This window comes from Boleophthalmus pectinirostris, unplaced genomic scaffold, assembly GCF_026225935.1.
Source record: "Boleophthalmus pectinirostris isolate CB_2022bp ecotype Guang Dong unplaced genomic scaffold, ASM2622593v1 HiC_scaffold_4, whole genome shotgun sequence".
Classification (NCBI taxonomy): domain Eukaryota; kingdom Metazoa; phylum Chordata; class Actinopteri; order Gobiiformes; family Gobiidae; genus Boleophthalmus; species Boleophthalmus pectinirostris.
Genome location: NW_026571353.1, coordinates 23,656,372 through 23,683,166, shown reverse-complemented (window position 1 = coordinate 23,683,166; position 26,795 = coordinate 23,656,372). Strand labels below are relative to the sequence as shown.

At 36.6% G+C, this 26,795-nt stretch overlaps 1 protein-coding gene across 1 annotated transcript in view; it reads left to right on the top strand.

Annotated features, from left to right (window-relative positions):
- nf2a (NF2, moesin-ezrin-radixin like (MERLIN) tumor suppressor a) overlaps positions 1 to 26,795 on the top strand; it is a 33,537-nt gene that overhangs the window by 1,374 nt on the left and 5,368 nt on the right. Inside the window, 16 exon segments of the mRNA XM_055161227.1 lie at positions 2 to 127; positions 598 to 695; positions 697 to 718; positions 3,919 to 4,002; positions 13,756 to 13,824; positions 13,938 to 14,020; positions 17,002 to 17,077; positions 17,815 to 17,949; positions 18,026 to 18,100; positions 18,965 to 19,078; positions 19,177 to 19,299; positions 19,867 to 20,084; positions 21,751 to 21,856; positions 23,364 to 23,482; positions 24,911 to 25,070; positions 26,045 to 26,090. Coding sequence (XP_055017202.1) covers positions 2 to 127; positions 598 to 695; positions 697 to 718; positions 3,919 to 4,002; positions 13,756 to 13,824; positions 13,938 to 14,020; positions 17,002 to 17,077; positions 17,815 to 17,949; positions 18,026 to 18,100; positions 18,965 to 19,078; positions 19,177 to 19,299; positions 19,867 to 20,084; positions 21,751 to 21,856; positions 23,364 to 23,482; positions 24,911 to 25,070; positions 26,045 to 26,080 — 1,644 coding nt within the window. The 3' untranslated portion in view covers positions 26,081 to 26,090.

Here is a 26,795-nt window from a genome sequence, read left to right as displayed (position 1 = left end):
GGTCAGATTGAAAGGAAAGGAGCTTTTTGACCTTGTGTGCCGTGCTCTGGGCCTGAGGGAAACATGGTTCTTTGGGCTTCAGTACAACGTCAAAGACACAGTGGCCTGGCTGAAGATGGAAAAACGGGTGAGTGCTTTGCTCTGAGTAGTGTAAACAAGACCTATATTGAAGAAGACACATTATACTTTTTTCAGGTATTTAGAATAAACTTATTGCTTTTGTTCATTGTAATACTGTTCCAAAAGAGCTTAATAAATGAAAGGGGTCCATTGACTTCCTGTTCAAAACTCCAGAGCTGAGATCCCCAGCCCTTTCATAGTAGTAATTCACCATAACAAACAGCAAATTTTCATTTTCATGTTTTTACTGTTGAATTATTGCAAATAAGTACAGAGCAGTGGGCGGAGATAGGAGTCAGTGACAATAGAGCACTCAAGCTTCAATTACAATACAATTTAGGAGATCTCAAACGTGCATGAATCAATTAAAATAAAACTATGTGTAAAATTATGACTAGGGAATACTGTGATAACATAGCTAAAAGCTCATAAAAGTCACATGTTCAATGTTTGTCCCCTTAAATAATTTCATTATAGGTTCTGGATCAGGAGATACCAAAGGAGGAGCCGATCACTTTCCAATTTTTAGCCAAATTTTACCCTGAAAATGCAGAGGAGGAACTGGTGCAAGATATCACAGCATCTCTTCTTTTTACAAGTGAGTTTCAACTGTCTATATCTACAAAATACCCTGAGCTTTGTCGTAATAGCATTTCTGGGTACACTGTCTAGGTCAGCAATACATATAATCACAACTGAACTCAAGATACCATTAGCTGTTTAAGCTGTCATATACCAGGGACACATAATATATATAGAGCACTTTAGGGTTTATTGCTAACAGATTTTGGTCATAGGCTCTGGCAGCAGAAAATGTGGATCTCATTTTATTTACTGATTAAAACTAAACTAAAACACGAAATGTAATAAACAACTAAATGTTTTTTTGTAATAGGTAGCATACAAGATTTAGTAGGGGGCTGGGCTGGAAAACTATATGGGAGATTTACTGTTTTTGAAAGAAAGATCCATACTTGTGCTTCACTAATGTTGTAAACCTTGTTATGATTTGTTTGAAATTGGCCCCATAAACCTAGCATATACAGTTTAGGGCTTCAATTCCTTTCAACTGACAAAAATCATGTCTCTGGGGTTGAATAATAATGCCACTTTCTGAAGCTATAATTGTGGAAAAATAATTTCACTGAAATTTCAATCAATATTTGTATGTTTATATCCTATCTGTGACCTATATGAGACACATCTAGGTAATTCTTATGAAATATGCATGAATTATCAAACATACTAATATATATTCTGGTCTATAATTGGCTTATTTTTCAGTGCCCAATCCATTCAGCAAATATAGCTAATAAATTCTCAGAAGTGTAACTGCTCAAAATGTTGTTATAGCTCTGATTTGACCTATTTTTACAATACTCTACTGTCTTGCTACTATTCAGCTTGTTCTCTTCCAATCCAATTCTCACCAAAAGGGGGCATCGGTCCACAGAGTTCCTGACAGTTTCCTGAGCACTCTGTAATACACTTTTTCCCATTGTCCCTGTCTGATTGTGTGCAGCCATGTGGAATCAATGCACAACATATTACCACTGCCCTTTCCCTGCTCTTAATACTCCCTGGAGAATCTATGAGAGGCAGCCACACCATTCTCTTAGCTGGAGAGGAGACTGTAGCTGTGCTGCAATCATCTGTTTCTGCCAGCTACATTTATCAATTACCAATTAAGCTCTGAGCACTCCCTTATTGGCCCATTTAATAGCATGTTCCCTGTGGGATTCTTGTCTGCCATTGGTGTCCTGTCTTATCCGACCCAATATGCTGCTTTTGTTTCAAGCTCAAAATGGGACTGTTCCTTGAAACTATTGATTGACCTGCTTTTAAAGTCTTAATTATCATGACAGTAAGTTATCGCCTTCAGAGCAAAAGGTAGCCAGATTCAATACTTACTGTTATGGTACACAACTACTACTGTACTGAAACTTTACCATTTGTGTTCCAGACATTCTACATTTTATGTCATAATTACAGATGGAGGGCAGGGCTTTTTACCAAATTTTTTGAGATTGAGCCTACAAGTTTGATAATCTTGTGGCTCAAATGGCCTTTTCACCTGACAACAGTCATGCCTGTGTTTAAATAATGTCACAATTTTTAAATACATAAGTGGAAAAAACAAAAAAAACAAAAACTGGTCAAAACATCTGCATTTTGACAGTTAAAAGGCAAATTCTATTATTGTATACAGACATTGTTTAAACTTTTTCTGCTATTGTGATGTCATGATGTGTGAACCTAACCTATTGCCCACTTCTTTCAGCCTAATGTGGCTTATTGCTACAGGCATGGCATCCGACAGAAATACCTGCTAAATCACTGCATGGCGAGGTTACAAATGCCAAAGGAAGCAGCCAAATGAACACATAATGAAGCTTTTTATTTACTCATTACTTTTATTTAATTATTTACATCAACCTAGTAGAGACCTTTCTTAAAACAAGACAGATTAGCCAACAGTTGAGGTGTCACAGCTACAAGGGCTGAATAATACAAATGCGTTCTGCCCCATGTCGCCTGTCTCCCTGTTACTCGGCTCCCATTAATTCCAATAAAGCCAGGAGGAGGGCCCGCATTCAGATAGTGTCATGGACATGACAGCAGGATTAGCGCTTATCACAAACGATCACCGACCCGGATACAATACACACACACACACACACATGCTCATTCACTTTAGACAGCTCAGCTTACCCAAACTGACACTTGTTTTAAACCTGCTATGGTGCTACAATATAACCTCATTTGTTTACCAGATCTCCTGACTGACCCCGATTAACAGCTGTCACCTCTGGCTCCACACATTTTGTTAGTTCAAAAACAAGAGATGACAGCATGACTGACATCAGAAGAAATGGTTTTTGAACTTTTAAATGGGTCACTTGCATAACCTGAAGTGTATTTTTGGCTCCTTCCTGTAGCTCTCAAAATCTGACAAGCTTTGTGACATTGTGTCATTTATGTTATGGATTTGACCGAGTGTGCATATTTTAAACACATCCAGGACCAACATTTGAGAGAAGACTGTTGCATGCATTTTAGAACATGTTTGTAGCGGTGTAGAGGTAGAGGAGTTAGAAGGTTTTTTTGCTAGGGCTGGACGAGTAATAGAAACATTAATGTATAATGTCTAATGATCAGTGGCATGGTTGTTTTTTTGTTTTTTTTTAATTGATGGATCTCTATCCAATCCATTGTCAGTAAACTCATGGTTTGGAGCAGTGTTCACTCTGGAGGAAGTTAAGTTTTGTCTTAAGTGGCTCTTATTAAAAGTCTTTTTTTAATGTTCATTAAATCAATTAAAAAAGTTTTTTTAAAGACTAAATAAAACTGACTTGAAAATTGAGATTTCCCTATCAGCTTGCTTTATTTTATATGAAGACATTGTATATTGTTGCAGAACTATGTCATTTAAATAATTACTTCAGACCTGTTCAATTTTGCATCCTTAGCTTTAATGATTCTATTTCTGGGACAGGTGACTGGACTTGAGTTGGTTTAACTTGTTGAGTTATTCTGCAGGGAGCTTGTTAAAGGGATTGCCTGGATCTATGACAGTAAAAAACACACAATCTCAAGAGCTAATCCTTAAATGAGTCTTTGCTGGTGAAAAATAGTTCAAAACATGAAAATGCCAAGTTTCTGAGGCCACTTTCTCCCAAATTATTACAATGTCATTATTTTGGTCAAGGAAAAGATTTTCATTATGCAACTCTCCACTATGTTTCTCAAAGCAAGTTCCAAGATTTGACCAGTTTTCTACTATTTTTTACTTTACAGGTAAAAAAGAAGATACTTGAAGAAGAGATCCATTGTCCACCAGAGGCTTCGGTCCTGCTGGCTTCGTATGCTGTCCATGCCAAGGTCAGTTCACTTGTCCATTCCTTATCATTGAAATAAAAGAGTTAGGTACCATATATGCAATGTAAGAAGATTGTAATTATTAAGAAACGATTGATTACAATGGAGGAACATCATCAGGGGAGAACATTGCTGATAGATTCATGTCATTGACGACACTCAAAAAAAACTAAAAAAAAAGTAAAGATACATTTTTGTGTTTGTGCTACTTTTCAAAGTTGAGAAACAATGAACCCTCACTGTTTTAGAACTAACAATAAAATAAAATCTAGACTACATCTAGAGATATAGACATTTTTATCTTGAATTGGACTCCTTAGAATGCCCACCCTTGTCTGTAGCTTATAATAGAAACATTGTTCCATCTAGTTGTTATTTACACTAAATATAACAATGAAAACTTAAAACACAAATAAAAGAAAATGTATTTTATAGTACATCTCTGTAGCAATATATCATGGTTCAAAATTTATCATAGTGACAGATTTAATTGTGCTGCTGTTTATTGACATCCAGAGTCAAAATCTTTGGCTATTAAGAAGTCTTAAACATAAGACCGAACAAACAGCAGAGTTCATTATTTAGCTCATAATTGTTCTGCAAAACTCCACAACCTACTGGCATAGGATCAAGCAAGCTGCTACTCCAAGTTCAATCAAAACACTGCAGGATAAAAAGCTTTGCCCATTAAACCTCAAGCGATCTCTGTGGTTGTGGTTGAAGAATTTCATCTCCAGGAAACTCCAGGAGAGAGATGGTGAGAGGAAGGTGCAGTGCAGACAGACGGACAGGCTCCAGTGAGACCAGGGTTGCTCAGAGCTTTGGCCCACAGCCCTGTGAGGCACATCTCTCCCATGCCAGTTTAGGGCTTAGGTTAAAAGAAAATGTGGATAAATGGAAATAAACAAGTCTCCTCTGCTTTACTTAAGTGCATATGACGGCTTAGGCAACACATTTCATTGAAACATTGTTTCATAGCATTATAATATTTAAAATTAAGTTAAAAATCTTGTTTGGTTTTCCCTAGTTTGACAATTTTGGTGAAGTTTATAATTTTACTTCCTTGTTGGACATGGGAAGCAGATATCACAGAAGCCATGTCCCAGTTCGAGGGCTGCAGCCTTCACAGCTTACGAAAGACCCGGCCTTCCAAGGCTGCAGCCCTTGAATTGGGATATAGGTAGAGGTAATTCCATAAGTGTTACTTAGCAACCATACTGTAAACACAATAGTTATGATTTGATGACTAAAAATATATGACAACACCTGTATATGAATAAATTACTGTTTAAATGCTCAGAAATACAATGCTATCTGTTCCTTGTATTGATGAAATAGGTTGAAGGATTCAGTTTTAGAACCTATCTCTACTTTCTGTAATTTTCAACTGTTTTATTCAACAAAATTTTCACAAACTAACACTTGACTGGTGTAAAACTATGAAACATACTTATTACAGGTACTTCCCACAAATAAAGTAATAATTATAAAAATGTTTAAGAGAAAAACAAAATAAACTCCCCAGTTATGCATACCCCCAAAAACAGCATATTGTTAGCAGCACTTGGTGGCAAAATGTATCTGTTTGTAATTATAAAGCAATTAGCACAAGCCCAGAAGAATTACTCAGTATATGTGGTTAAACTTTCTGTCTTACGTCTTGGGAAGAGAGTAGATTAGCAGTGCAAGCTTGGGGACACCCTGCTTTGTGTTGCTGTCTGACAAAGCTGAGTAGGCAACCCAAAAATTCATGCATATTAATATTTGCAATATAACAAAGTGTTAGGAATAGGAAAAAATGAGTGTTTCGGATAATATAACACTACCTGATGCTTTATCTCCATGTTGCAAATCAGCTTTAAAGGTACTATATTATGCAAAATTGACTCTTGTGAGCTTTAAGCCATGTCAGAAAGTTGTTACCTCTTCATAACATACCTATAGTTGTGTTTTGTTTCATTCACACATGTTTGAGTAATTCTTTATTATTAGTCAAACTCCTCTGTTGCACCTTGTGATGTAATGAAGATGGAGCTTTCTTGTATCTGTGGTAGCCTCTATGGCACCATGGCGCTATGCCTTTGCCTCAACTATGTGGCTCATTTACATTCACACCTTGTCCGGTGGTGGTGTGTGAAAATGTCTATTATAACATAGAGCAGAAAAAGGTGTAATATGGGCCCTTTAAAAAACAAACTTTGTAGTAAAAAGAAGAATAAACAGAGCTGTAATCCATTTTCATTTAATAAGATGTCTGTTTAGATTAGCGTATACACTGTTTGAGGAAGACTGTTTGAGGAAGTTTTGCGCACAAGCAGAGGTGTATCACAAAATAAGATCTACTCTGTCTATTTTTATCATGTTTATATCAGTCTCAGAAAGAGTGGCAGCACTTGTGTGAGTTTGTAAGGCAGATTCTTAGATCACTGTCTGTATCGTTTGAAGATATTTTTCAGCATGTAAATTATAGCTGCATTTAGCATCAGACAGTAAGCATCAGCAACAAGAATTTGCATGGAATTCTATTCAGGAGAGTAATACTGTGACATTTGTAATACAAATCAGCTTGTGTGGCTACTACTATTTTTTATAACCTATAGAACATGGAAAAAAACATCATCAACATCATACATCATTTGAAAAAAAAAGTAGTTAACAATTTAAGGTACACTGTGTAACTTTTTGGGGGAAGGCTTCATCACCTTCTTGTGTCTATTAGAGAGGTTATTGTTTTGCCTGAAAAGTTCTACAGTTCTGCATTAAACTTATATTACTTGCATTTATCCAAGTACAGAGGATTTTATTGTCTTGAAAAGCATGCATTGTTACAGAGAAGGGTCACTTACCCATAGATCTGACCTGTAACTTTGCCTAGCAGCAAAGCCTGGCTTTCTACCAAAAAACCTATATCTTTAAAAGTGTGCTTTTTAAAGAAAATATATGTTGAATAGTGAAAAATCATCAAAATGTCACCTATAGCCAACCACAGATTATATAAATGGACATAAGCACCCCCATGGCCACCTCGTTCCAAACAGGAAGTGAGCATGGGCCTGACTCCAGTTCCCTTTCTTTTGAAAAATGGTTGTTCATTTGGATGGAGCCAAACGCAGAATGAACACAGTCTATGTCCATAACAGTTGTAAATATGAATTTTCACACATAATAAAATTAGGTTCTTCTAGTTTGATTAAAACTTGAGCCACCAAACATGATTAGCTCTGTTTTGTCTGGCCTGCTCAACTCTCAGAGAGTAATGGCACAATTATGTCTGTTTGTGTGCTAAATGAGCACCATTAATAGCTCGTTGAAGCAGGATCCTGATGACATGTTGATCCTCTTCTTTTTAATTTAACACTATCAACACATTTCTAATCAGGGCTGTGTCTTAATTATTGTGACTGTGTATTCTAACCCCTTTCAAGTGCACTAATTACAGCCCTCTTCCTACTCCCAAAGTCCAAAAAAATTCTTGCATTCCACCTCAATACATAAATAATACAACTCCTCCTTCTTGAATGTGTGCTGTGTAATCTTCATGGTGGAGGGTCCAACATAGGCCAGTCACGATAAAGAATTTTGAAAAGCGATATATTGCTTAAGTAAAAATGGATGATAAATGATAATACTGAAACAAATTTATGCCACTAACACTATAATGGTAAAACAGGATTACCTCCTATTATAAATGCACAATATTGTTAAGAAACACAAACTGAAACAAATAAATAGCAAAAGGAAACACTTAAGTAGTTATTTTGTAACTAGAATGAGTCAAAGACGTTATTTATTCAACACTCTATGGCTCAACTCTTATTCCCGCACAGACAAATAACAAAAAATGTCCCACTTGTGCTAAGAAAAAATACCCACAATAAATAGTGATCCACAAAAATATTGTTCAAGCTTTCATCTATTGAACAATAGATTGGTATAGTAAACCTACTCCAACACCTGCTTGTCTCCATGGAGATGTTATTGCTTTCCCTAGAATGTTCCACAGTATGGCATCAAACTTGTGATGCCAGCAGCTCAAGTTACTGGTCAGATCTGTGGAGAGGTGAACATGTGCATAAAAACAAATGTAAATGAATAAATCCAATAAAATAAATAAAATAAAAGGTCATACATTATGCGAAATTGACTCTTGTGAGCTTTAAGATATGTTTTAATGTTTTTACCTCCTCATAAACATGCTTGGAGTAGTGTTTTGTTTCATTCTCACATAGAGATGTGCAAAAATATTGAAATATTGATCTATCGTATTGTTTAATGTGACGATACAGTACTGATGTTTTGGGCTTCTGTCTCGAAATATCGTCAAGAGTATTTTTTGGTATATTGTATTAAATTATTTTGTTACAATGATACAGTTTTGTTGCTTGTTTACTGGAAGGAAACTCGTTTTTGCAACACATCTGGCATTGCCACTGTTTTGATGATTAAACTGTTTGTGTTTCATATTAACTTTACACAAAAAGTGGTTTATCAAAGACTTTTAGTATCACAGCCATGATTTTTATTGAACCGTATCAAATCGATTTGAAATATATCGTATTGAATCGTATCAAATAGAAAGCTCACTGTATCGAAAAATGTATGGTATCATGACCTATATATCGATGTATATACTGTATCGGCAATTTCTTAATGATACTCAACCCTATTCACACATGTCTGAGTAATCCTGGATTTATAGGCCGTCTACATCTCCAAAGATCAAAATGGTCTGTTCCAACTTGTGATGTCATGAAATGGTAGTTTTCATCACAAGGTGGAACTGAGTGTTTTCCGTCTGAGAGAAGCACTTAGGCTAAATATGCAGAATTTGTGTGTTAAACATGTGTGAATTAATTGAATTTGATGAGGATACAACATAAATCAGAAAATTGTGTAATATGGGCCATTTAATGCCACACTGAGAACCCACCACCACCAGAAGAAAAAATACTTTTTCCACCTTAATTTAAATGCTTGTCAAATTTTATGTCATGAATTTCAAGCCGTATTTGTGCAGTCCAAATAGAGCTTTATTAAAATGCACATTGGTGCCAAATTGTTGACTTTAGTTAATTTGGCAATGAACATCTTAAGAGGAATCTCAAATATTAGACAAACAGAAGGTGCAGCCACATTTCTTCTTTATAAGATCTGAAATTTAATCTAAGCTCTCCTTAGACTTGGGACCAGGGAGAGTTGAGTTCATTTGGTCTGCAGTGCTTAAGGTAATTTGTAATCTGTATTCTGAACGTGTACTGCAGAGAAGTGCACAAAATATCAAGAAGCACAGAAGGAGCCATTGACACAAGCTGACCAGGAGGTGGGTACCCATAGTTCCCTCTCGTCCTGTGGTGCTGTGAAAAGTGTCCGAACAAACTCAGACAGGAGGGAGCAATACTGCAGCTCTGGTTCAGTTTAAAAAAAATATTTTTTCTTTACAAATAAATAGACCTGTCACAATAACAAATCTTGAAGCACCCTATATCGCTACAGAGAAATACTGCGATAAATGATAATATGAACCTACTTTTTGCCACTGACACAAAGCAGGATAATCACAGTAAACCAATGGCTTCTGCCGTACATCTCCACCTAAAACTCATGGGCCACTCTTGAGGACAGTGAGGTACAGATCTTAGCTAGAGAAAAGAATTGGTTTGAAAGGAGAATTAAAGAAGCTAACTAACTAACTAACTATGTAACTAACAGAAACTGTAAACAAGTAGGTGTGTTAGTTTCAGAGTAGTTTCATTGTAGTTAGCTCCTCCCTGCAGACAGATATAAGGAAGTACCCACCAGCGTCTGACCAGAACTGAATAATCAGTTTGGATGAGCTGCGAAATGTATTCAACCAAATAAACTTTGGTCCAGTTGACAAATTGAATTTCTTCTTTGCCATGGATTCTACCTGTATGACTGAGTGATTTTTCACACAACAAATACTAAATGGCAGAATGGACTGATACAAGAAGGGCGTGAGTAGACTCCCTTCCTGAGAAAGCTCAGGTCAAGTCTTTGGTGGCCAACTCCCTGTACTTTGCTGTGGGGGAGTGGCACCAGTAAAAGGGACTTTTGGGCGGACTGACAAACTGATCCGTAAAACTGGTCACGTGATCAGCTGTGAACTGGACACATTTGTTACAGTGAGGGACAGGAGGACAGTGGACAAACAGCTCTCCATCATGGATACTCCTGCTCACCGACTGCACCAGACTATTGAGGGAAAGAGGAGCTCATTCTCCAACAGGCTCCTACAGCTCCAATCAGACAGTGACAGATACACGACTACATTCATACCATACTCCATACAACTCTACAACATCTCACCTTTATGTAACAAATGTCCTGTCAATCATCATATCATTTTGTACTGTTTTCCTTATGTCCTCTTGTATATAGCTGAACTTTTTTTATTACTTATTTTTCTTTTTTCTGTTGGCTTGTACATACACATTTACATTTATTTATAATTATGTATTTGACACCAGTCTCTTGTTATTTTTGCTACTTATTTAGAATTTATTATTACCATTTATATTTTTTACTATTTGTTATTATAATATATTGTGATGAGTTAGCTACTGTGACAAAATAATTTCCCTTGTGGATCAATAAAGTTTGTCTAAGTCTAAGAACAATTTGGGCTTAACAACTACTTTATTGAAGGGTTGGGAGTTTTAATTAAGTAGTTACAAAGCCTGAATCAATCTTACACTTAGCTTAGACAAACTTAGATAAACTTTATTGATCCACAATGGAAATGATTTGGACACAGTAGCTCACACGTCACAATAAATATCACATCAAAGAGCAAACATACTGAAAAACAAAATCATTCTGAAATGTTAGGTCATTATCAATTAATTCTTTCTTCATGTGTTATTACAGCTCTTCAAAGTATAGCTATAAAGTGTAGTTAAGTGTTACCAATGAATCTGTATATCTTCTTATCTTTACTTATTTACTAGCCTGCTGCAAAAGAGTTGATGCCTTTGTCAGTTTAATTGGACTTGCAGTGCCATTACAAAACAACTCAACAATAGCCCAAGTAACACAGCTAAAGTGACTGATGAGACATGCTAATTCGCTCAAGCTGTGCAGAAAGGAAACTATTAATTTGGACAAACACACCAAGTCCATTCACCAGACTTCCTTCTCTTACCGAACACAATTTAAGAAGCAAAAATATTGACTTGTAGCTTTTGAATTGATCACTGCTTTTAGTTAAATATTGAAAGAAAGGTGTCACTCAAGCTGCTACTTTTTCAACTTTGGAGTATATATTTTAACTCAGAATAACTATGATGTATTATTGAGTTCTACAAAGAGTTTTGAGGCATATCTGTATGGAAAAACAGAAAGGTCTAATTAAATGGCTGTAGGCGCCTCTCCTCAGCTCTGTCCACTGTGCAGGAGGTTTAGCCTTTCTAGTCTGCAGCAGAGCTAATGAAATGCTGAGCAGTTTAGAGCAGTTTGAAAACACAGAATTTCAGTAAATGCATTTAATAAAGTGGATAATTGCAAAACAGAAAGAAAATCAGTCCTCTCACTGTAAACAAACTGCTTCCTATAACCGCGGCAAATTGTAAACATTAAATTAAGAAAGGATTATCCAAAAGATTTAGGGCTTGTCAGAAAATATTTTTTTATCGCAATAGTACAGTTTACTGAAATGTTACACAAATACACAAAGCAATTAAAGGCACATCATGTAACATTTCTGATAGAGGGTCAGCTCTAGAGATATTTTTGTTTTGACTAGAATTTTCTACAGTTTTCCATAAAACAAGCAGGTGACGCCACCAGGTCCAAATACAGTTTGGGTCCCACTCACTATAAGGCATTTCTGAAATACTATGGATAAGTTTGTTGCTATACTGTGGAACATTCCATGTCAAAAAATAACATGTCCATGAAGATGAGCAGATGGTAGACCTCCAAAAATTAAACCAGAATATTAGAAATGTAAACGGAAACATTTTTGTAGTATTTATTTTGTTTAATTTTCAATAGTAATTAGTAATTATTTTTCTTGATTTACACCTTTTCACTACAAACAAAGCAAAGTCTAGCTTTTGTGTCTAATTACTATAAATCCTATATAGATATGGTTTCAAAGATTTAAAGACTTAAAGAATTTTGGCCCAAATTACAATTCCACGCTGTAACTCTATTCACTTAGCCTACTTCCATCCAACATTACCTAACCTACTTCTTCTTGCTCTTTACATTCATAACATGTCTGTTACACAAAGTACATGTGTAATTCATGTCCTACAATTACGTTATTAGAACCCCCGGAATCTACACAATACTAATCCACCATATCTCCCTTTAAACGCTGTGTGGTTTGTGTGTAATGATTAATAAGTAGCTTCCTTCCTCTCTAATAGCATCATTTACATTGTTGCACAACAACTGGGCCACTCTGAGTGTAATGACCTAGTGCCTGTCAAACCACCATTCAGTCCCTGTAACACATTTTTCTCACTGGAGCTTTTCATGAATACGAAGTCCCAGAGGATGCACAGCAAGGCCTTGTATTAATTAAACAGGCAGGCTCATATGCTTTTTAGATTGTGTTTTTGCATTTGCATAATTATTAATAATCCAATTTTAATTGAACACAAACAACATATGGGATTTGGTAATAGAGTAAAAATGGCAGCATGTGATATGTGCATCTTGCTTTTAGAGGCAGGGGCGGGTGATATGCCAAAACCACTTTTCTAAAGCCTAGATCACAATTTTGATTTGATTGAGTGTTTCTCATTAATACAGTTTAAAATTCTCCCTCCATAGTCCGAAAACATCCCGGACTAGATTGGCTCGACAAATTCACACTTTGTTGCCCATTGTCTTATCATAAGCATTCAAAAGCAGCTCTATTATGCAAATATGACGGCTTTAAGATTAAATAGGCAGTAAGCATCTGTTATATTCCACAAATTCTATAAAATGAAATGATTAAATCTTAATTCTTTCTGCCATCATGGTCTCCCAGAATCTATAGAAAACACTGTTCAGTATACAGAGTTCACATGTCACTCTGATTTGTTGTATCTACCTGTCACTCACTTACATGGTCTTAAGTGTATAGAGTCCTACCTCTATAGCTTTATAGTAACATAGATTATGACCACCTAGTTATTCTGAAACATCCATCCATTTTCTTCCCCTTACCCCTTCCCCTACCCTAACCCCTGTCTCTCCGGGGGGACCCTGAGGCGTCCCCAGGCCTGCCGAGAGGCATAGTCCCTCCAGTGTGTCCTGGGTTTTCCTCGTGGCCTCCTCCCGGTGAGACATGCCCGGAACACCTCCCGAGGGAGGCGTTCAGGAGGTATCTGGAACAGATGCCTGAGCCGCCTCAGCTGACTCCTCTCGATGTGAAGGAGCAGCGGCTCTACTCTGAACTGCTCTCATGTGACTGAGCTCCTCACCGGATTTCTAAGGGAGCACCCAGCCTCCCTGCAGAGGAAACTAATTTCAACTGCTTGTATCCGTGATCTTGTCCTTTCAGTCATTACCCAAAGCTCATGACCATAGGTGAGGGTAAGAATGTAGATTGAGCGGTAAATCGAGAGCTTTGCCTTTCGGCTCAGCTCCTTCTTCACCACAATGGTTCAGTACAGTGACCACATCACTGCAGACGCTGCACCACAAAACACTCAAAAGATGTTTTATCGTGTTTCGAATTTGATTTGATTTATAATTTCTATGCAATATTCACAATTTTACAATATTATTTGATTTCAGTATGGAGACTATGACCCCAGCATTCACAAACCTGGCTTCTTGGCTGAGGAGGAGCTGCTGCCAAAGAGGGTGAGAGTGTTGTGTTAACATGTATCTAAGCCTACAGCTGTTTGGACCATGCAGCTCAGTGCTGTATTTTCAGCCTGCACTCATGGTTATGTATGTGGCCTGGTCTATTTCAGGTAATTAACTTGTACCAGATGACTCCAGAAATGTGGGAGGAGAGGATTACGGCGTGTTATGCACAGCACCGGGGCAGGACGAGGTAAAAACTACTGCATCTGCTCTGACGTTTCATAGTTGTACCTTGTATGTAACATCATTTTAGGACTATTTATCTAAATGTAGCTGATCTCACTCTGAAATATGGGACAGCACTTATTTTCAGATATGTTGTTCATTCTCTTTCATCAATTCACTATTTATAAAAATAACTAGTAATTACTCACGAAGACGGTCTATTTTTAAGGTGCACTACTTTATGTAGCTTTTCTGGCAAAAGTTTCCTCTATCTGCTTGTTTCCAAGGAGATCTATTTTGCCATCAGGTCAAGTTACAGATTAGATCTATGGAGAGGTGACCTGCTCACACTAAGAATGCATGTTGTGTTTATGACTGAGATAACAGATAACTGTTTATAACTGCAAGACTTTACTGTGGAACATTCTAGGCAAAGCGAACACATTTCATTGACACAAATAGGTGGCTTGGCAGACATTGAAAAATTACACAGTATGCCTTTAATGAAATTAAATGGTAAATAGTCACATGTTTGCACAGTACTCCTTTAATATGAGTTTTAATTGAATGTCTTTATTTAGAAGAAATAATAACTGGTATTTTACCCTTATTTTCCTCGAAAAAATAAAATAAAATCATGGGCAGTAATTTACTCTAGGTAACTCTGTTTTTGAGCTAGTTCCTACTAAAGTGGCCAGTGAGTGAATATACTTCATCTATCTAGGCCTGTCACGATAATTACTATATCAACTTATCAGTCAATATATGAAAGAGACAGAGAGATATAAGAATAGATTAAGGTCAGTATTTATCGTGGATACACTTTCTTTGTACCACTGGGACATTTCTGTTCTGCTATAAAATTAGCGTTGAGCTGTAGAATACTGAATTAATAACTTCTATGACTTTGTACAAATGTAAACTAAGTGTTTCACTCTGCTGTTTATTTATTGTAGCTCATGATTTTTTAACAATATTGTAGATTTAGTTTTTGCGGTTTAAATCTACTCTGGAGTTATTGTGTCAGTGGCATAAATTATTTATTTCAGTATTATTGTTTATCATCTATATATCTACTTCAGCAAGATATTGCACTTTAAAATGTGTTATCATGACAGGTCTACATCTATCACATATCCTCCATTACACAGACACATTAGCAGATAGTAAGTCCACCCTTTATAGTGGTAGCTGCTTGTTTGCAATGCCTGTCGCTCGAGGGGCTTTTGAAGAATAACTTAATGGAAATTCCCTTCAAATCCCCACAGTAGTGATTTATGTGCTCCAAAGTAGAGTTGTTGTTTTTGTCAGCTATAAGCACCACAACTAGAAGATAAGTATTAGATGAGTCATTGTTAGTTCTGTTCAAAACCAACAAGAAGAAAGCAGCTAATCCCCAGACTTTGTTTAGAAGTTGGTAACAAGCACAAGAGAAATGACTGAAGATAGCAAAAGGTCTGTACAGTGAAAATGTGCTTTGTGGATCTTTTTTATACACAGTACATTTCAAAAGTTAACTTCAAAGCACTCTTGATAGCATTCCTTGGCCATCACCTAAGTATTACATTATTAATATTTGCAGGTAGGAGTAAAGGCTCAATCCATAGATGCTGAAAGTTTATTATATATATATATATATATATATATATATATATATATATATATATATATATATATATATATATATATATATATATATATATATTTTTTTTCTGTCACAATAGTAAGGAAAATGAAAAAAAAAAAAAGCAGGTTAATTTTTATTGTCACATTAGGCCTGTCACGATAAATGCTACGTCACCTTATATCGTATATATGAAAGCTGGAACAATATTCTGGGGCTGAGTATATATTGTGTGTACAGTTTCTTTAAAAAGTGGATACATTTTTTATTTTTTTTATTTTCATGTAATAAGGTAAAGTCTGAGCTGTAGAGGGTAGAATAAATAACTTCTATGGCTATTTACAGTTTCATTCTGCCATTTATTTGTTGCAGCTCATGACTTTTAATGATACTGTCTATTAAAAAAAAAGGTTTACTGGCATTATCTTGCTTTTTGTCAGTGACAGAAAGTAGGTTCAATATTATTGTTTATCACAGTATTTCTCTGTAACAATATATCGTGCTTTAAAATACTGTGAGCCCCACTTGCTTCTCCATAGATCTGATTTGCAACTTTGCCTGGTTGTGCCACATGCTTGTCTCCATGGTGACAGGCAGCTATCAGACCTTCCACCAGAAAAGTTACATAGTTCATAGTTGAAGCATCCAGTAAAAGGCATACGGCAAAATAATCAGTTTTTATTAGTGTTTATGAAATAAACCATGTGTTCAGTGTTGCATCAAAGATCATTGTCTGAACCACTGCTGAGTGCATCATCTGTGCAGCTCTTCATTTGCTCTTCCACTGAAGTCAGGCCTAGTTATGCTGTTTACTTGGATAACACTTTGCTGCCCGTTAAACTTTGATGAGGCTAAATCACCCATTTCTCAGCACGCAAATCAAAAAGCCAGTTATTAAAAGTTTAGAAACCAGCAGGCCCTGCTTTCACACAACCATCAAAGCACGCTAATATTCATTTTCCCCCTTCAGATTCGACCCTGAAATCTACCAATCTGTCAAGCATCATAGCAACAAGAAAGCTAAAATATGTTCAGTGTTTTGTTTTTGCTATCACAGAATAAAGTGCCTACTAGGCTTGAGAATAAGTCAGTTCTTCCATGAAGCGTGGCCTCTTAAGCCTTTTAGAGACTCAAGTTGTATGTCGGTGTTGTTTTTTCCGTTTCTGTTTACGCCCTCACAAGCGCAGTGTGGCAGATTTTTTTAGATCACTCGACATGACAGATGCTGAGCACAAAAGCTGAGGAAGCAAGGTCTGATCTTCTGTTTCCTCCTCCTACCCTCGCTCTCTCTCCGTTTCTGTTTATCTCTATCCCTTTCTCTCTCTCCCTCTCTCCCCCTGGATCCCTCTCAATGTTCCTCCCTCCGTCTGTCTTTGAAACAGGGATGAAGCTGAGATGGAGTATTTAAAAATAGCCCAAGACCTGGACATGTATGGCGTCAATTACTTTTTAATCAGGGTGAGCCAATGCTGCTTTGCTGTATCTTTGTAATATAAGCCAATATGGAGGATTAGTAGCTTATGTTAATGTCATCGTGCTCTGAAATGTAGACAGCAAATTGGAGTCTGCTCCCTAACACTTCTAACTTGGGTGTTTTATGGTTGAGTTTCTACCATATACACATGCAATTTAATTAAGTTGGCAAACAAACTTGAACAACATAAATCTTAATGACAAGGAACCTTCCTCAGTAATGTGATGTTATAAAGGTCAAGACATTTCAAAATACCACCACCAAGTCACCCTTAGCTTCACTGTAATGCACCAGAGCATAACTTTTTTAATAAACAAGTGTAGACCACACAGTGTGCTAGTGACTTTTACTGGGGTTTTCAGGAACATTGATTAATTGATTGTCACTATTATTTTGGCACAATAAAATTGCAACAACACATTATCTAACATTTTAAAGTGAAAATATGTGTTTGAATTCACAATCGATCTTTCAGAAGGTTCATTATCATATACCAGAGTATTAGTTATAGTAATATATTTGAATGTATTTGACAGTGTGAGAGAGAATTAATAGTATTCTTGTTTGGTTATGTAATCAGTAATCTATACAGATATAGATATAGATGTAGTTATAGATAAATACTAAAATGGACTAAAATAAAATTGTAAAAATACATATATGTTGTATTTTTAGTATTTTGTTTTAATCCAAATAGTCCAAGTCCATATTTCTGCTCTAGAATAAAAAGGGAACTGAACTCCTCCTGGGAGTGGATGCTCTTGGGCTCCACATCTATGACCTGGACAACAAACTGACACCCAAGTGCTCCTTCCCCTGGAACGAGATCCGCAACATCTCCTACAGTGATAAAGAGGTGGGGGAATCAATATTTTCTTTGTCCTAAAAACAGTTATTTGTACTTCAGTTGACAGTTGTTACCCTTTGTTTAGTTCACGATCAAGCCTTTGGACAAGAAGGCTAATGTTTTTAAGTTCAACTCATCACGATTAAGGGTCAACAAATTGGTGAGTTTTTCAGTTCTGTAAATAACAATGAAATTCAATTACCACTAGTCTGTGAAACAAGAGCTCACACTTTTGGCTGCCTCCCAAGTAATTACTATAACAGTGCCAAACAGAAAACATGAGCTGCTTCTTGGAGGTGTCTTGGAATTTGGAATAAGGGAATTTTATATGCATTTGTGTTACTTTTAAAAATTTTTGTTTGTTGAAAATAACATTATTACTACAGTGGGAGTTTATATTTGTGTTTATGTCAACCAAACATTTTTTATGAGTGAATACTTTGACAGGGTTCTGTAAGTCAATGCAAACACTAGTTACTACTAGTTACTTACTATAAGCTACTTGTTTATAGTAAAGAGTATCTGTTGTTAGTCTATTGAACTACTCTTAGGTGTGAACTTACCTACATATTTATCTACTACTACTTCCAGCTAGCTAGATACTACTTCCTGTAAACAACTAAGGTATGTTGGTTTCACTGTTAGCTCATGCCCTCAGGCAGATATTTAAGTCAGTGATTTACAGAATGCCATCAGACCTGAAGAAGTTATTTTGATGATGCAAGACTCATTCACTTATTTGTCCAGTTGACAGAAGCAATTTACTTCTGTGATGGAATCTACCTAAATGACTTGAGGAATTACACATGCAGTTATGCTTATTTTATACAAATTGTATTACTAGTAGATTTAGACTTCGACAAACTTTATTGATCCGCAAGGGGAAATATTTGTACGCAGTAGCTCACACATCACAAAATAATATAATAACAAAGAGCAACAATATAAATACTAATAATAAATTCAAAATAAGTAGCAAAAATAACAAGAGACTAGTGGTAAAGTGGTAAATGTCTGTGTGTAGATCCTTCAGCTGTGTATTGGAAATCATGATTTGTTCATGCGGAGAAGACGTGTGGACTCTTTGGAGGTTCAGCAGATGAAAGCCCAAGCGAGAGAGGAGCGAGCCAGGAAACAGGTACAGAAGAAGCAGTTTGTGTACTTGTTCTTCATGTACTTTGATCATCTTTGTTCCACTGACTCTTCATTTGATCTGTCTAATGGTGGTGTGGACAGGTGGAGAGACAGCGTCTTCAGCGGGAGAAACAGATGAGGGAGGAGGCGGAGAGGGCCAGAGACGAGCTGGAGAGGAGGCTTCTGCAACTGCAAGATGAGGCACAAATGGCCAACGAAGCACTGGTGAGAGTCAACACAATGCATCCAACAATTATGTCTGTGTTCTATTGTGTCTTAAATGTAATGTAAGTAGAAATTTAATGAATTTGATCCTTGTTCAGTTTATTTAACTATAATATAATATAATATACCTTTTTTTTTTTACAAACTTAATAACATGATTATAGAATTTGTCTAATTAGCTAATTATTTAGTTAATTAAATATAATGAGTAATAAGAAAGTACTATTGTTCAGAAAGTTGTGTTTTTCTCAAAAATTGTGTTTTTCTAACTTTTCTCCTTTGCAAGAAATTCAGCCTAATACCAAAAATTCCCAGAAACTTGAATTGAAAAATAAAATGTTTGTGAAGTTTATAACTTTCCAAGTGTTCTTTTTTTTTTTTGTTAGTTTTTGATTTTGCTATTCTTGTTGACATTTTCAAATTATTGTTTCTTTCTCAATTTTCTATAAACAAGACACTATTGTCTGATCATGAATCCATCTTGTCTCTTCCTCACTGACCAGTCATTGTGTTACTGTGCATGTCCTTTTCCCTCTAATCCTCTCGTCCTCATGGCGCCCTCTCCAGCTGCGCTCGGAGCAGACTGCAGACCTGCTGGCTGAAAAGGCTCAGATCGCAGAAGAGGAGGCCAAGCTGCTGGCGGAGAAAGCTGCCGAGGCTGAGACGGAGATGCAGAGAATCAAAGTGAGCGCCATCCGCGGCCAAGAGGAGCGGCGCCTCATCGAGCAGAAGATGATCCAGGCCGAAATGCTGGCGCTGCAGATGGCTGAGGAGTCTGAGAGACGGTAAACGGGACAAAAGCATCTTTGAAAACATCAGCTCTGAATTTGGCTTCAGGCACTGCTTAAAACTATTCAGTGGTGGCGAACAGTATTACGATCCATAACTCATTCTTTTGAATCTGACTTTTGGGATCTTCTGGGCACACCTTGCCTTGTGGCATCATCTTGCCATGCTTGTTTCTTGGGAGATCCATAAGTTTGCCATACAGTGGCACATTCCAGGCAAAGCATTAACATCTTCATGGAGACCAGCAGTTGGTGTGCCCTCTACCAGAAGCGTATATGCAAGAATTTGAACTGAATTGGAAGTGTTCCACAGAGCTGTCTTAAATCAGCTTCCCTCTCTAAAACCACATTAACTATTCTTGGAGCCTAAGAACAATGTGGGCTACGTGGGCTATCATGATAAGTCAATACGTCTTTTCATATGGAGCTACGACTGCTGCATTCAAATTTGACGATCAAAGAAAGAAAACTTCGAACTAGTTTAAAATCATTAAATACAAAGGCATTCTTCCAACTCTGCAGCTGAATAGCAGGTAATCAGTCAGCTATAGCCACACTGGTGCACAGAGGCAAAATAAAGAAGGCTATTGTTTGGCTCTCCCCTTTAGTTTAACCACCTCAGTTAATTTGTGCTGGTTAATTATCAGTAGTAGTTCTGATTGATGAGGGTTTCTTTAGCAAATGCCCTTGCACTGTGCAGAGTCCTTTTAACTGTTATTTAATCTTTGTTTTATGTGTTAGTAAGCTTGACTCCTTCACACATTGGGGATTATTTAAAGGGCCCATATTACACTATTTTTTGATCTACGTTATAATGTTGTTTCCTCATTGAAAACATACCCAGAGTTGACTTGTGTGTTTTAACACACAAACCCTGCATATTTAGTACTTCTCTTGAAGAACTTTGTTCCACTTTGGGATGTCATGTGGTAATACACATACACCATCACTAGAATCATATGGATAATTTCAGCCCTGGAATTGCCAATTTCTACTAAAGAAAAGGTAAAAAGTAGCTGTTAACTTGAAAACTATCAATACACGGTGGAACAGAGCATTTTTAAATTCAGCTATCAATATTATAACATGGCGTAAATTTTGCGTAATATAGGACCTTTATAATTATAGCTGACGGTCTCTTGGGAAGTTTGTATCTGATACCCTTACTCACCTCAGCCCATTGCACCAGAGAATAAAGTCATTTATATAATAAAGGTGAATACACGGGCACTATAGCCTCACTATTTATTAGGCAATCACTTCAAATAGGATCCATTAACCACTTGCCAGAACTGCAATTTGTGAATAAGCACTTTTTGCAGCAGCAGAATTTCGACCCATGGCACTCAGCATGTAAATGACTACATCCACTCGAGCCCACATGAACCAGGAAGTGCTGATTGTTTGGGAATTCTATTGAAACCAAATGTAATCACTCAGCTATAGCATTAAGAAATTCCTATGTGCATACGAGATGGGCTGGAATAATAGGATTGTCTGCCAGGCGAATGCATTGATCTCCAAGCCTAATCACAACGGACTATTCAAGTTCTCCAAGCTCCAAAGATTTAATAATTTAAAGCGCTTCATTTGGATATAATTCTGTTTGTCTCTGTGCATGGTTTCACATATTATCTGTGTGATGATTGTGTCTGTCCCTCAGGGCCAAAGAGGCGGAGCAGTTGAAGCAAGACCTGCAGGCAGCTCGTGAGTCCGAGCGCAGGGCAAAACACAAGCTTCTGGAAATCATGAGCAAAGATGTTTATATGGTAAGAATGATATAACACACCAGCTGAAATACAGTACTAAGGTAGTGGTTTGAGCTAAGCTTGGTCAGAACTACTGTAATTGGAGTTTTTTTCCAATTTTTAATGTACTCGGTTATTTCTTAATAACACAGTTTTCACTTATTAATGTGTTTCATTATCCACTACTAGTCCATATCATTTCATTAATTACGCTTTGACACGCACTGTCTTCCTCAGTGTCATCAACTTAAATGCATTTGCAATTAGATTTTAATTTTATGCAATTTTATTTAAGTATTTAGAATAATTAATTAACTAGTACACTACTAGTTAAGCTGTGAAGTTACATCTGTTTTGGGCAGCTTGCATCAGCACCCTACTACGTAACACTTTTGATTTTCACATTGGTCTTTGCATATGACAAGTTCACAACAACAAAAATATGCAATGTCAAAATTATGCAATACAATAAATAGTTGTTATTCCCAAGTAAATTGAAGACTCTAATGTTTACCCTTAGTTACTTACCTTTGTTCTCTTCTCTGTCCCCTGCTAATGTTTCGTAAGTTGTTTTGTAGCAGTAAAACTAATTAACAGTTTGAAAGGAATACTTTAAGAAACACCAAAACAGTAAGTAACACTGCAATTAGGGAGTAAGTACTAGTTTTGTCTGTAAAAATAAGGACATTTACAATGTACAAATTCACCGCAAAATTGCAGAAAATATTACATTGCAATTGTGTTTCATTGTCTTCGAAATGCCGCTGTCGAAATTCACAGGCTGCAAGTACATGCACACGCAAAATTATGTAAGTAAACAGCAAAATCATTTGATCTTGGTCCATCTGATTACTCACCTCAAATTGTGCAGTTTACATGTTCATGTAATTTTAAAAGTATAAAATCAGATATTAATGAGGTTTAAGTGAGCTTGTATGCGCAGCAGCTGAAATAAATCTGATTGCATGATCGTGTTTGGAACCTAGCTTGAAACACAACAGAGGGGGTGTTGACCTGACTTATACACCTCTGTATAAAAAATACAGAAATATACAACTCTGGACTTGCCCGGCAACAACGATCATCATTCATTGAGTGTATAATATTGGCACACGTTACATATAGAACTCTCCTCGTCAGAAATGCCTCCACACACCACCACACATAAACCTACATAAACACATTTTGCTGTTTTTCTGGACCCTCTGTAACATTGGCCTGCATGCCCTGCCATACCATGTTTATGTGGACGGCCCCTCACTACACTTTGAATTCACACAGTCGCCCATGAATTTACATTTAAATAGTGTATCAGATTTGCTTCTTTTTCCACACACGATGCTCAAATTGACATGTGGAGAATGCATTTCAGGCATTAGGTCACAAGAAGAATGTAGCTTGTCTTCAAAGTGTTTTTCTCTTTCCATAGACACTTCATCTTATATTTATATCTATATTCTGTCCACCATTTTCAGATAACATTTCTCATTAATTCTTGTACTATATATTTCTGTATTTTCTCCTGCAGCCCCCTGGATTGCCAGCGGACCGCATGCCCCCGGACCTGAACTACAGTAGAGAAAACCTCAGCTTTGAGTTTAAAGACACTGACATGAAACGCCTCTCCATGGAGATAGAGAAGGAGAAGTAAGTCACTCGCATTTCTGTGGACATCACATAGTCCCACTGGAAGTCATTTTAAAGGATTTTTCTAGGACATGCACATATGTAATTGTGTCGAAATACTAATATTTGCATTTATTTCTGCATTTTGTGAAGAAAAGATATAATTGTATTATAAATGTAAAACATGGAAAGAAATACACATTGTTCTTTCAAAGAGTCATTGAATCTTGAATGAGGTTCACGTTTAAGGGCTTCTTTATTAGTACCTGAGGGTGAATTTGTTTGGAGAAGGGATCACAACAGTGCAATAACATTAAAATTAAAACACACAAGATTACACGGATATCAGATCAGGCACTCAACACCAGTGCCTTCAAAAGTCAGTTCGACAGATTGCACCTGGACAGTAGTCCTATTAAGTGATCCTATTGCTGCAGAAACAAAGCTGTTCCTGCCATTTGCTTTTCCCTCAAGGGACCATAAAACACCGTCCAGAACAGACATGTCAAACTCAGGCCCGGTGGTCAAATCTGGCCCGCAAGATTATTATATTCGGCCTGCGAGATCATATCAAATATGTATTATAGCCTGCTGCCAGCTACAGATAGGCTATAGAGACATTATTTATTTAAAATTTTGTTGTTATTTTATATTATGCTTGTTCTGGATTCAGTGTTTAAGCAAAACTATTATTAAACATTTATTTTAATAAGAAAAGGTTTAATATTACATATCTCAAAAGAAGAGAAAACATGCTGATGTTGTTGACATTTTTCAATAAATATTTAGTTTGGCCCACGACTAAGTCCCAGTTTTTAATTTTGGTGTTCTGTGAATTTGAGTTTGACACCCCTGGTCCAGAGCAATGAAGCTGGAGCTCTTGGTGCAGCAGGTGTGTGGGATCCATAATGATGACCCTGCATTGTATTTCACTTTAAGTTTCTGTCATGTGGTAGTAGTTGCCTTTTGTTATGCAACAACTCATTTGCCAGTTTTAAAAGGCACTGTGCCTAATTTTTACCCAAAACACAAAAAATAAAAACTAGTTCATTTTAAATGGTTGGGTACTTGACTCTATCCTAATTATTTACCACTATAACTTTATAACCACTTTTCACAACTTGTAGAGTTTTCACGTGGCGATAATGCTAACAAGAACAAGCATGCTCAGAGTGCACGAGCACTACATCTTGGTTTGTGAACATTAAAAACCTTTAGTTAGATGCAGACTGCACACACTCTTTTGACTCTAAGAGCACCTTTAATGATAAACCTGTACGAGGGCAAAACAAATTTTACTTTTTTACATGAAAAAACTGGGTACAACCCCTATAAGTGCAGTTACTGTTCAATCCATCTATTCACAATGTATAAGAACATCTATGAAAGCCCAAATGTATATAGAAATTTTAATACCTGATGTCTGACCATTTGCCGTCCTTCTTACAGAGTGGAGTACATGGAAAAGAGTAAACACTTGCAGGAACAGTTGAACGAGCTGAAGACGGAGATTGAAAGTTTGAAGTTGAAAGAAAGAGAGACTCCTCTGGACATCATTCACAACCAGAACACTGAACAGGGCACCAGCAAACACAGCAACTTTAAAAAGGTACCCCCCTCTCCAGTCATGGTGTTCATATACAGTTATATTCTCACAGGTTACACAACTTATCATAACACCCTCATGCATACAAATGTGTCCCTATTCATGCCCTGTCTAGTGGGATCAGATCATCAGCTCATTAGATGGTAGAACACATCTTATCACTGATTATGTGCCAACGGTACAGAGGGTCATTGTTCAGGGCACTCTACAAATTGGATACTATTGTTTGAGGCAAGTTTGGTCACAAAAGCTCCCAAAATACAAGGGAATCTAATTTTATTCAATTTGTATTTTCATTAGATTAATTATTAGATTAGAATAAAGGCTGTAATGGGAATTGTTCTGAGTTTCAAAGTTCCATCTTGCATATTATTTTAACTAGGCCTAGTCTATTCTTAGCCTCGTCCTAATTCAGTACTAGTTTAGTTCATGTATTCTCCTGACATAAATTTGGTTTGGTCCTTTTCTTTTCCTGGTTTAGTCCTGGTCTAATCGAGATTTAGGCCTGGGTTAGTCGCAGTACATGCACTAAGCCAACAAAGGTAGGTTGCCAAAAAGTTTTACATAAGATCTTGGTAGTTTGTTAGTGAAACACTTTATAACAAAAACCCCCAGAACCAATTAGTATATATTTTTTCTCGATATGTTTTCTGTAGGTAGGATCCATAGCAAAGGAAAAAAATTGTCTTCTGTCAATGGGACACTCAATATGTTCTAAAAATTCATCTGTGTAATAATTCATGCAATCAATGATAAAACATAGCCTGATTGGCCAGCCTGAAAACATGAATACAATGTAGAAGTAAATAGATGCTGCAAAACCAACTTTCAAGTTCACACTTCACAGTATTCTATCCATCAAACTACAAACCTCAGGCAAACCCCAAGCTGCTTGAATGCCTTACATGTAGTATTAATACCATATGAATTATTCAAAAAGAGTCTGTCTGACCTGTGCGCTCTCGTTGCTGCCGTAGTTCACTGGGAGCCCCAAAGCGTTCCCTCACAGCTGAGCTCAAACAGGTGGGTTTTTTCACTGTAATGTACCAGACCTCCGCTGTTATGGCCTGAGCTTATGGCATAGCATGCTGCTAACTAACTACTGCTACTGGCTTCAAGCTGGTGGAACGCACGTTTGTGGTCAATAGCATGCAGTGGGTCATAAAATTGTGGTATGGGACGATAACTTATTATTATTATTACATTTATAGTACATTTGTCTCACATTATGCTTATCAGGCTGTTATTTTGGCAATCCATCAGAAATGTGCTAATTATGTCAAGTATGTTCAAGTACTGCAATAAGTGACTGTGGACTGTAATATGAATATGGACTGTAAATATCATCTTATACCCTTATTTAGAAACATATAGTTTGTTGTTTTTGTTGTAATTTGTGGTCTGTTTTTTGTGTCTTATCATTATAAAAGACTGTATACCTTATATGGATGCAGTGATGTGATACTGGTATTGAATATAGGTGCTGATATTGAAAATGTTGATGGACTGGATCTCAGTTTCAAGATATTCAGTTGATATTTCATTTTGGTTTATAAGATGGTGCAATATGACCATTTATGATGTTGGCCCAAAATGCTTAGAATTAATGAACTTGTATTTTTTTTTAAAACTGTTCTGTACTGATAAATACAGTACAGTTACTTTAAATGATAAATAACAGTTACATTTGTGTTTGAAGGAAATAAATTATATTTTCAATCTCTGCCC